Raw genomic sequence first — 12,105 nt, forward strand, 5'->3', positions numbered from 1 at the left:
ATGCACGAGCGCTCACAAATCCATGTCAAAAGCCAGCTACAATTTCGTTAGCGACATGTTGCTGTATGCATGTTGCGCAACATTATTATCGGACCTCATCGCCACAAAAGTGTTACATTGCATTGTTTGTAGGTGTATTTTTACAGGGGAATAAATAAGGCATCAGAAATGAATAAATATTCCACGACAAAGTGCTTGGAAACATTGTGTGAGGAATATTGACTAAGCTTTTATGTGCATCGGCTGAAAATTAGAAAATGCGGTTGTGAAATATGTTTGTGTTTCTCTTTTTACATTACCTTTTTCAAATAAATATTACTCGCCCTCGCTCTGCTTGTAATAAAACACACACATTTGCAATTTTAACATTTTACATTTCCTTTTATTTATTTAATTATTTATTTCTCACATTATAATTTTATTTTTAAATTGAGTTAATTTTTAGTTATTTCCAATTTTGTCTTCAATTATTTATAATTGCTTTTAATGGCTATTGTGGTGTTGGTGTATGCGTATACGTGTATGCAGGTAGAGTGTGAGTGTATGGGTGTGTGGGCGTTTTACAAATCCACTTACTTGCTATTTTATTTACTTTAAAATATTTTCCCATCAAATTTATTTTAATTACAATTTCTTCCTTTTGTTTTTACATTTCAGTTTGCAATTAAATTTAGTTTACAATTTTTTTTTTGTTAAATATTCAATATTTTTTTAGTAGCTTTTTCTTTTAATACATATTTTTAACAATAAATAAATTTTCAATTCATACACTTTAGCTTTAAAAGCGCCTAAAATTATATAATGAGTTTGTGTTGTTTTTTGGTTTTGGAAATTCAATTTACTCAATTTATTCAATTAAAATTTCAACAATAATAAACAAATTAAAAGAGTATTTACGTAGTGTGTAAGTAGTTATTGGCATTGGCGCACCAAAAAACAGACAAAAAATAAAAGTTGATGTGCGTTATTTGCATCAGAATGGGCGCTGTTGCAATTGCTTCATTCAATCCTCTTTGTGCCAGAGCGCATAGTTGTTTGTATGTGTGAGTAACATAGAATGTGTCTATGTGTGCGTATATTTGCGTGTATTTAATTGACTTCCAACACTGGTTTGTGTTTCAATTCCTTCAGCCGGGTGCTGCGGTGCCTTTGTGTGCGTGTGTATGTTTGTGCGTGTGTGTTAGTGTGTATTTCAAGATTTTCATTAAAACTTCAATTGATTCAATCTCAACGTCATGCTGCTCTCAAACAATGTTTAGTTAACTGTTGCAGGGTTTTAGTTTTACATGTTGTAACTGCATGTAGTTCTGATTTTTTTGTTGTGTTTACAACAAAAAATAAATTTTTGCATTTTGTTCAATGCAATTTTATTTCTTTTTGTTTAACTCCTTTTTTTGATTTTTCATTTCATCTCTATTGCTATTGGTGGCTTCCAATTTTGTTTTGTTTTTTATATAATTTTTTTTTATACAACTGTTTTTGAGAAAAATCTATTTTGTATGACTGTACTTTTCATGTTCCATTGCTACGTTAAAAAAACCTTGCATTATTTTTCTTTGATTATGGTAATTTTTTTACGTAAAATTCTATTAAATTGTCTTCATTAGTTGCTTAATATCGTAACTGTCTTTTAAGCCCTTATGTATAATTACATACATACATATACATATATCTTTATACAAATCATACGTTCAGTTTCCTCATTTGCCATTTATGTATTTCATCTGCTTCCGTTATTTTGCTATTCACTTTTTCCACTTTGCGCGGCAATACACTTCGTGTTGCTCCATTATTTTTCTACTAAATTGCCTGCTCTTCCCTTTTAATGTTGTTTGTTTTTTCTAACGGAATTTCCCTTTCATTATTTACAAAATGAGATGCATTTTTTGGCAGCGTAGATGAATTAGGTATGTTTTTTCTTTTAGTGATTGAGCATTTAGCCACTGAGTGTGTGAATGTTGTTTTTTTTTATGCTTGTTTCGTTTATTTGGGCGATGAATGAGTGGGACTGTGTTTCTGGATGATTTTTTGATGAGCAGAAACCAACAAACAAAAAAGAAATTATAAAATAATAATTATGCGCGTAATGATAGTAATCTCCTAACATACCAGGCGTCTCACACACACTCGATGCCCGCAGCGCCGTTCAGCGGCTGTTTGGACTGCAAAGAGAGTAGGGAGAGAGCGAGAGTAGAAACAACAAAGAAGAGCTGAGATTAGTTTATTGTTTACATAGATTTTTTTGTACAAATACTTTTCAATATAATTAATGCGGACGTTTCGAAAGTGTGAAAGCAGTAAAGAAATTTAATTAAAATTATTATTGCGGTTAAAAGTGTTAAAATGAGTGAATAAATAATGAGTGTATAAAAAATATATCGCTTTGTAAATTAGCTTGTGGAGTTAAGCGGGTTTCAGTACTAATTAAATGCTAATAGTTAAGGGTTTAAAAATATGCATGCAAATTATAAAGAAATTAAAATATTGTAATAAATATAAATAATGAATTATAAATACATATAAATATAATATATTCATACATAATTAATTGCTAATATATGAAAAAATTAATGCTCATTAAAAAATATTTTACAAATAACTTAAAAGCTAACTCATAATTAACTCACGACTATGCAGGCACGACTAAAGATATGCAAGCACATAGAAAAAATTGACGCACAAAATATACTTACACACATAGTTACGATAAAAAATATTAGCTACAAGACCCAACTATTTTCAAAATAAACAAATGCAACAACAAGGCTTCGTCAACGGAATACCATGAAGACGTGAACGCCATTTACTAGCGGCACCCCCTTTAGCTTGAAAAAGCTTCAGAACCCCAAAAATCGCAATGATTTTTCAGCCTCGCAAAAGGCCAAACATTTATATGAAAGCTACTAAGATGCAAATTTTCAAAATTTTCCAGGTAAATTGTGAGTAAAATTTGCTTTGCGAATTCTCTCGTAAATTTCAGCATTGCCCTTAAATTCCTAACTTCAAAGAAAAAGTTGAGTTTACTATAAAAAAAATAATAATAATTGACGCCTCCTATTTGTGGCGTGCGTCTTGATATTGTTTCACAAATGGAGGAACCTACAGTTTTAAGCCGATTACGAACGGTGGATGGTTTTTTATGAGGAGCTTTTTCGCTTTTTCATGACAGAAGAGTTGAGTTAACTCCAAAACAAAAAAAAATGGCATGCAATACGCGCGAAAATGATAGCGGGGAGCACTAATTTTCGAATGAAATAAAAGTAAGCGGCATTAATTGAAGGCAAATATGATATAAAAATACATTTCACATAAAAAAATTGAAATTAAATTTTAACACTTTGTCGAGACAATCAGGATATTTTTTATGTTATGCCTCCTTGAGTCATTACAAGGAAGATTTATCAAAAGATTTGAAACTTTAAATTTTATAAGTATCTCAGTATTCATTTTTAAATATGAAAAAAAAAAACACAAAAATCGGTCAAATGAGCCGAAAGCCTCACTAGTACCAAGTGGCTCTTGGCAAATTCTTTCAGTCAAACTTTTCAATAACTTCAATAAGTTTTTAGTTTTCGTCTGATTCGGCAGCTTCTTGAAAGGTGGTTCAGGTTCATGAAAGAAGGCCCAGGCAATTAATAGCCCTCCCAAAAGGCAAACTTAGAATGCTCACGGCATTTTGACATTTCACTGCAGATTGTGCAGCCATCGTTCACTAACTCCTATCGTTGCTGCCACTACTTCCCGGAGACTCCAGCAAACCTGCTGCTCGAATGTGATGCTATAGCGCTAAGCCAGGTGTGATATCTTGGCAGGCAGAAAGGCATATACGCTCAGCCCAACACAACTTTATCTTAAGTTTAATAAGAGAACTGGGCTTGGATGAGTTATAGTGATGAGTAGAGGACTCACAAATACCAGGAGGTTAAATTGCGAATCTCATTTCGATTCATTCCAATCAAATTTGCATCCATCATATCTTTTCAACTGATTGGGCACTGAGCCGTTACTTTTGACAAATAAGTGCGCAGTCTTTATACAAAATACAAAATAATAGTGGTCGTCCAAGTAGTCTGCTGCTACAATACTCAAAGCCAGTGATTTGGCACTATCTCGAAAACTACATGACAGAAAGAAAAATCGTTTGGATTTTTGAACTCAGGGATCAGTTTTACATAGGAACTTGATAATTTGATTCTTGTAGGTTTTTGCCTGTTAATTCGTGTAATCGATAAAAAAAACTTGCCAAGTCAAAAAAATAGCAGTAAAATGAGCTTTTTCAAAAAGCGTCACAAGTACGAGGTGGCGCAAAATTAATCACCCTATGGAAGTTCAATAATTTTTGCATTATTATTGTCATTTAATAAAATAGCGATTCAAAAACAGAATTAGATTATTAATTTTGATTGCTTGGATGACTAATTAGAATATTATGTGAATTTATATACCCAAAATTATGAAACGGAAAAGTTAAAAAAGCCTAAAAATAAAGTAGAGGCATAGCCAGTAAAAGTAGAGTTTGGACATTGCGTTGTGTACTTAAAAAAACTGTTGTCTTGTTACTATAAAGAAAAGTGCTTTGTCCTTTTAAGAATGCTCGAATATCATTGAAGAATTCCCTAAAATTGGATCATTAACTCATTCCACTCAACACTAAGTGACTTGCTTTATGGGAGTACAAACCAACTTCATATTTTTCTTCTAAAACAGCTGCATAATATTTTTTTGAATTGCCTTCCAATTTATGTAAATGTTCGCAGCGACTAGCGGTAGTTTTAAATTATTTTGTCTTTTGCTTCCAGTCTTGAAATTTGAGTTTCTTGAAAGAAGAAATTATGAGGGAGAAAGGCTTTTCTTAAGATTTTATTTCTTGTTCTGTCAATTGCGTGATATTTTTTTAACATTTTTCGCAATTTAAAAGATTCCTTAAACTAAGTTGAGTAGTTGCTATTAGCAAATAAATAATTTTCATTTGGGAAAAATAACTTTTTAAGACACTATGCCACCTATGCCATTATGCCACTATAGTGAATCGAGAGTCTTTAGTTCGCAAAATAGCACTAAAAGCACTACTTTTTTAAAAATCATGACGGGTATGGAAAAATTAAAAGAACTGTTCCGAAGCCTAAGATTGCCGACAGGTGTAACAGAAAGATAAGGCGGTTGACTGCCAATAAAAACACCAGCCCTAAACAAATTAGATGTGAACTCTCTCCTAACATTATGGAGCTAGCCGAAGCTTACATCTCGCTACAAAGCGCTAGACTCGTATTCGTTTATAATCACATGCTCTGGGATGATGAATAGCAATCCATAATTTTTAGCGAGGAAGAAAATTAATATCGATGGGCTTAATGCTTGTCAGAAGTATTGCAGAGATATTCGCGAGCTACGACAAACGCGACACCCCCGAAACTTCCACGGTGGCTCTCATATGATCTGGGTTGTTTTAGCTACCGCGGCAGTACCTCAATTTGTTTAATTTCAAATAAGATGAGCGCAGAAAATTGCGTAGAGGTCTTGAATAAGGTCTTTTATTGAATTATGTCGAAGAATCTTGGCCGAGTCTTGGCCGAGTCAACAGAGCAATGCTTCAATTCACAGCGCTATGCGTACGAAGGACTTTTTCGCGTCGAAAAATATTCCTATGCTGAAGTGGCTCGCAGTTATTGCAGATCAAAATTCAATGGAGAACCTCTGGAGCATTCTTGGCAAACAAGTTTACAAAGGCGGACGCAAGTCTATTAGCCTATTGCACCTTAAAAAAGCTATTCAATAGGAATGGGCAAGAATCGTCCTTAGTGCCCTTTCGTCACTCGTAAATTCGATGCCACGACGAATAGTATTAGCTACAATAATTAACGGAGGGTATGTAAGCTTCGTTCAAAAAAAAAAAAAAAAAAATTTACATCCGTCCTGTTCAAAGACGAAAAGCCGTTTTTTTCCCTTTTTTAGGACTTTAAATGTCCGAAAAAAATACTAAATTTTTTTTTCCAAATGATTGTCGTTCACATGATAACGACATTCATACTGAACAAGAAACTTTTTGTTTTTTTTTAATTCAGACTCTTGTGAGTCCCGGAATACGTTTTTGGAAGACTATTTTTTGAACGAATCTTACATGGGCAAAATAAAATTTATATTTTTTAATAATAGGTAAAAACAAAAATACTGAAAACAAAAATAAAAAATCTTTTTTCGTTTCAGTTTTACACGCTTTTAAAGAAATATCATTTCAAATGAGGCGAGTGCCTTAAATATTATTTTGTATGGTTTTCTTAAGATTTATTATCTTTTAGGTTTAATATTAGTTTTTGTCAGAAATCAAATACGAAACCAACGCAAGACATCTTGTCCCGGCCCTATGATCCCGAGAGGAGGGAACAAGGAAAAAAAAAGAAAGAAAAAACGTATTCCTTTTACGCACTTGAAAATTAATAAATTTTTATTGCGAAAGGCTGAAATAAATCCTTTAACATGCTTTATTCATACTTATGGTAAAGAGGCAAACAGATGTAACCTCTGACTTAATTTTTTGCAAAAAAAAAATCTTTGTTTAGTGTCCCATTTAGCTATTTCGCTTCCTGTACTTCCAATTTATTTATTTTTTTGTAATTTATCGAAATTCTTAGCATGGCATTTTATGCTTCTTGGCTGGTATGGAAAGGCCAACTAATAATTTTAATCAATTGAAGTTGCTTTTAATATCATCAAATTTTGCTTGCTTCGCAGATGTAATTTTCTATATTAAAGCCTTATAAAATTAAATTCAAATTCAAATTTAATTATCTATCAATAAGGTTTTGATATGGCTGGATATTACAAATTTATTCAAAGTTAAGCTAAACATAAAAGTATGCAAAATAGATGCCCACTTATAAAAATGGAATAAATTGCAATGTATGCGCATATTCACTAAATGGTTTGAAAGCGGAAGCAACACTTTTCGGCTTTGCGGCTAAATTGTTAACATTCTCAGTCAACACGTGTTTAGATATCAAATTACGCGCGAACAGATGCGCAAAACATTGTTGTACGAATTTTTTTGGAAACCAGCAAAAAGTTTAATAAATTGAAATATCATACCTGCACATACATATATGCGTATGTATGCAGATATAAAAGCGAATGTGGATATAAATAGGAGAGAGAAATAACTAAATTGAAATTAATGCCGCCATCATTTGAGTACTTTTTTAGCCGCATTTAGATATGCTTTTATGCTACACACACACACTCACACACGCATTTATGTATATTTATTTATTTTGCTGAGGAATATCTATGTCATTTAGCTTGGTAATATTTATGAAATGATTTCTGCAAATGTTATGAATTCGAAATGCATAAATATTCATAAATGAGCGCTTAGTTGGTTATAAATGAAGCCAACATGAAAATACTTTTACGTAGAATACAGTGTGTCATACAAGAGTGCATACACTATGGCAGCAAAGCGACCATACTTTTATGTTTTGCTACTAAGCTACCTTTGTATGAAATGGAAAAGTAAAAAAAGCATAAAAATGCGGCAGAAAGTATAGCCAGCAAAAGTAGAGTTCGGGTAATGCGTTGCGTACTTAAAAAAGCTGTGTTCCTTGCTATTAAAAGAAAGTAGTCTGCACAATTAGAATGCTCGAATATCATTTGAAGAAGTTCCCTAAATTGAATATTTAACTCATTCCACTCTTACTTTCATGTGAGAAAATGTTTTTTTTTAATTTACTGTAATTTTTGTCTGTAAATGTGTATATTATTTCATATGTACGTAATTTTGCAAAAAAAAAAAGAAAAAAAAAAATAGTCAACTTAGCTCCTTTTCTTGCCTGGCACTAATTTTCTTGATTTTCCATAAATATTTAATCATTTACTCACTTATAGCCGTAGACTAAGTAAACAACTTAATAAAAATAAATATAAAAAGAAAATAATTAAATACTAAATTTTTCTGTGGTAAATCAAAATTTATTGGTCTTAAAGCAAAACCTTTCAAAGTCACATACATTTTTGTTTCAAAATCTCTGCTCCCTGTGGACATGGAATAACAAAACAGAAAAGTCCATTTCATTGGCTATCGCCCTTCGACAGACAAGAGCAAAACTTTGAGTGTATTTCTCAAGGAAACCAGCTAATATTCGAAGGTGGCATGAAACTGCAGATGCCTACATTTGTAGTACAACACCGAGACGCATACCACAAATTAGAAGCGAAGCTCGGTCAAATACAGCTCGGTCAATATTTTGATCAGATTTGTTGTTGTTGCTGTTGAAGTGGTTGAGCATTTCAATGGAAATAATCCTATTAGCTACTACAAAAGGCGGAGCACCTCAGCGAAAAAATGGGAAAAATCAACACTACTTTGTATTTTGAAAAATTCTAAAATTCCTGGTTCAAAGGTTTAAAGTTTTGTTGAAACTTTGAAAAATTTAGAAATTTCTGGGTCAAAAGTTGAAAGTTTTGATGACATTTTGAAAAATTCCGAAACTTCTGGTTCAAAAGTTTAAAATTTTGAGAAGTTCTAAAATTTCTGGTTGAAAAGTTTAAAGTTTTGTTGAAATTTTGAAAAATTCTAAAATTCCTGGTTCAAAGGTTGAAAGTTTTGATGACATTTTGAAAAATTCCGAAATTTCTGGTTCAAAAGTTTAAAATTTTGAAAAGCTCCAATGTTTCTGGTTGAAAAGTTGAAAGTTGTGATGAGAATGAAATTTTTAAATTTCAGGCTCAAAAGTTTAAAGTTTTGATGAAATTTTGAAAGATTCAGAAATTTCTGGCTCAAAAGTTTAAAATTTTGATGAAATTTTGAAAAGTTCTAAAATTTCTGGTTGAAAAATTGAAAGCTTTGATGAAATTTTGAAAATTTCTGAATTTCCCAGTTCAAAAGGTTAAAGTTTTGAAGAAATTTTGAGAAATTCCAAAATTTCTGGTCCAAAGATAGGAAGTTTTGAAGGAATTTTGGAAATTTCTCAAATTTCTGGTTCAAAATTTGAAAGAAATTTCTAAATTTCCCAGTTCAAAAGGTTAAAGTTTTGATGAAATTGTGAAAATTCATAAAAATTTGTACAAAATGTGAAACTTTGACTTAGATAGTTGTTGTTGTAGTATGAACTATAATTTTATATAAAAGTAGTGGTGTTTTTAATAATTTTGCAACGTGGTATATGTGAAAGAAAATCGTAGGAATTCGAAGACAGGTAAATCAGAGATTCAAATATTGCACAAAATTTATAGGAATTCGACCACTTTAATCAAAATTGCAAACATTTCAATCAGCATTAACAAAACAAAAATTTTGGAATGCAGTTTTAACCTCTTTAAGTTTCAGTACAATACCTGTAAAGTGCAAGTTTGACACTTCTCTTCCCTGAGTGCTGCGCATTTTCGCCATACAATGAATTCACGAAATTTTTTTCGGCAAGCGGGCGCAAACATAATCACTCTGTGGTATTTAAACCTTTTGCGATATTTTTAAACCTTTTCTGATAATTTTCGCGCACATTTATGTGAACCCACTATAGACGATTTTGCTAAACGGTGTGCATGCCATGGGCATTGTGCTCTGCTCTAAATGGTTTGATCAGTTAACTCAAGAGGTCCTTTGGTGGATGTATGAATTTGCGGTAGAGAGCTTGGAGGGCGATAAAAAATAAATTGAAAAACTTCAAGGCGCCAGTCGTAAATAGTGCCAATTAGACCCAATCAAAAAGTGATAAATTTCCGCCCTGTAATTGCGGCTACACTTTTATGTAACTGACTGTACATATTACTATACAGTCAGCGAGAAAATCAAGTGTACACTACTTATTGATAAGTACACTACATTTTATAAAAAGATTGTACAACGAGAATTAAATAAAGCAAAGTTTCAAACTGTTTTTAAAAGTTTTTAATTCGACACATTTTCATCGAAATTTCAAACTTTTTACTGAGATATTTTAGAAAAATTTCGTGTACGCAGTTTTAAAGATAATTGAATTTAGGTACAAGTCGCAACTGGATTGCGAATAATTTTTGCACGCGGTCTTTTTTTATATAGAAGAAAATACCGTCAGCAGAAAAAAATATCAAAAATCTACGCAATTTTCGAAGCACTTTAAACTTGCACTTTATTTGCCCAAAATTTATTGATCTACAAAGCTGTGTACCCTAAATTTTTCTAAAAATTCTAAAACTTTTTCTCTAACCATTCGTTAAAGAATTTTCTTTTTGGCACTGCACGGGATTTCCTCTTTTTAACGCAAACGTGACTGTGATACGAAAAAATGTATTTACTTCGAAATAAACTGCAATTAATAAAAACCAAACAAAAAAACTGTAAATTGTATGCTTACGTAACAAAATACGCTGCCTCGCATATGGACAAATTTATGAAAATAAATTTTGGGTTGAAGTTATACGTAAAAATAAGGCAAAATGCAAATCCAAATATCGCAGCTATAATTTTTTCTACAAAATTTTTTATTTCAAAAATACAAAAAAAAAAAGAAGCAAAACACACACAGACAGCTCTAAGCGCAGTACACTGCTCCATTTAATGTGAATATTCATACGTTGACTTCCAGAAGCCACCAATCCAATGACAGTGGCGCCACAATGACCAAGCTAACCACATCCAAATTAAATGTGACAGCATGCCGCTTTTGTGGTTGTTTCACCACAGTGAACCACAAGCGTCGCTGGACATAGGTATGCATCACCAGCCCCACAATATATTGTTGCAACAATGTGTGGTGGCCAGTTTACCTGATATGGCCTATTGATTTGCAGCAATTCGCTGAATTTTCTAAACAAAAATAAGCGTATACTAATTTGTAGTTTTAATTTTCGACAATTTTTCTAAACAACAACAAGTAAAACACTTTCAAAATTAGAGGAATTTCATACCGGAAAATAACCGAAATGTTGCATTGCCTTAGGCGAATGACAGAAAATGCAGTAAAATCCTGGGAGTGGAAAAAACTGAGTGAACGAATATCAAAAACAAATTCAAAGTTTGGAAGAAATCTACGGAAGTATAGTTTTAAGAGAAAAAAATGGTATTCATTTTGAGTCAGCTTGTGCTAGAAGAAAAACATATCACTTGAAGCTTAAAACTTTGTAGAAAATTTAAAAAAATCCAAAAAATACTCATTAAAATTAAAAAAATATACAAAAAATACTTGATAAAATTTATTTTTTTAACACTATTTTTAGAAAAATTTCAGTCATGCAGTTCTAGAATCCATTGAATTTTGATAAAATAAAGTGCAAGTTTCAAGTGACTTAAATCTCTCGGCTAATTTTTGATATTTTTTTTTCGCTGATGTGTTGTGCTCTTTTAATCCATATAAAAGACTTCCAAACATGCGATTTATTGGTAAGAAAATGCATAGCATCGTCTTCTGGGTCTTCTCCATACAATGAATGCGCAACATTTTTTATATGACAGAAAATATCTAACGGTGTCAGAAAACAATTTACCAAAAATCAACGCAAATTTTGAGTCACTTTGAACTGGCACTTTATCATACCAAATTTAATGGATTACAAAATTTTTCTAAAGTTTCTGATTAAAAATTTTTAAAATGTTTCTAAAGTTTTTGATTAAAAATTTTCCAGATTGTAAGAAATTTTTTTCGAATTTGTTTACTTTTGTTTGAAGTTTGAAACTGAGTGTTTTATAAAGGGTTTTTCAATTGGCGCGGGTCGATTTTGGCGCCCTGTGGCAGCCATTTTGTTTTGGTGACATCTGTAAAATCTTTTGTTTATTATTCAGTTGTTTATGTCAAATCATCATGGCAAGTTACACGATTGACCAGCACGTTCAAATGATAAAACTTTATTATCAAAATGAGTGTTCATTAACGCAAACGTTGCGCGCATTGCCCCCGTTTTTCGGTAGCCGTGGTGGCCCTTCAAAGTCGACTCTTCAAGGTTTGGTGGCCAAATTTGAGACGACCGGGTCAGTAAATAATCAGCCAACACCCGTACGTTCAAGAAACGCAAGATCAGCCGAGAACATTGCCGCGGTCCGTGAAAGTGTGCAGCAGAACCCGAGGCAGTCTATTCCTCGCCGTGCACAAGAACTTGGCCTTTCGCAGACTTCAACTTGGCGAATTTTGCGTCGGGACT

The 12,105-nt window shown here is 32.3% G+C and overlaps 1 protein-coding gene across 3 annotated transcripts in view; it reads right to left on the minus strand.

The window, feature by feature from the left end:
• Positions 1 to 353: 353 nt before the first annotated feature.
• Positions 354 to 12,105, minus strand: part of LOC129252933 (very low-density lipoprotein receptor-like) — a 230,684-nt gene continuing 218,932 nt past the window's right edge. For 2 of the 3 annotated variants that reach the window (XM_054891123.1, XM_054891122.1), the window contains one exon: positions 354 to 2,162. In XM_054891123.1, coding sequence (XP_054747098.1) covers positions 2,118 to 2,162 — 45 coding nt within the window. In that variant the 3' untranslated portion in view covers positions 354 to 2,117. The remainder of the gene's footprint in view (positions 2,163 to 12,105) is intronic. The other variant, XM_054891121.1, reaches the window with a different exon arrangement.

Source organism: Anastrepha obliqua, chromosome 1 (assembly GCF_027943255.1).
Source record: "Anastrepha obliqua isolate idAnaObli1 chromosome 1, idAnaObli1_1.0, whole genome shotgun sequence".
Taxonomy (NCBI): Eukaryota; Metazoa; Arthropoda; class Insecta; order Diptera; family Tephritidae; genus Anastrepha; species Anastrepha obliqua.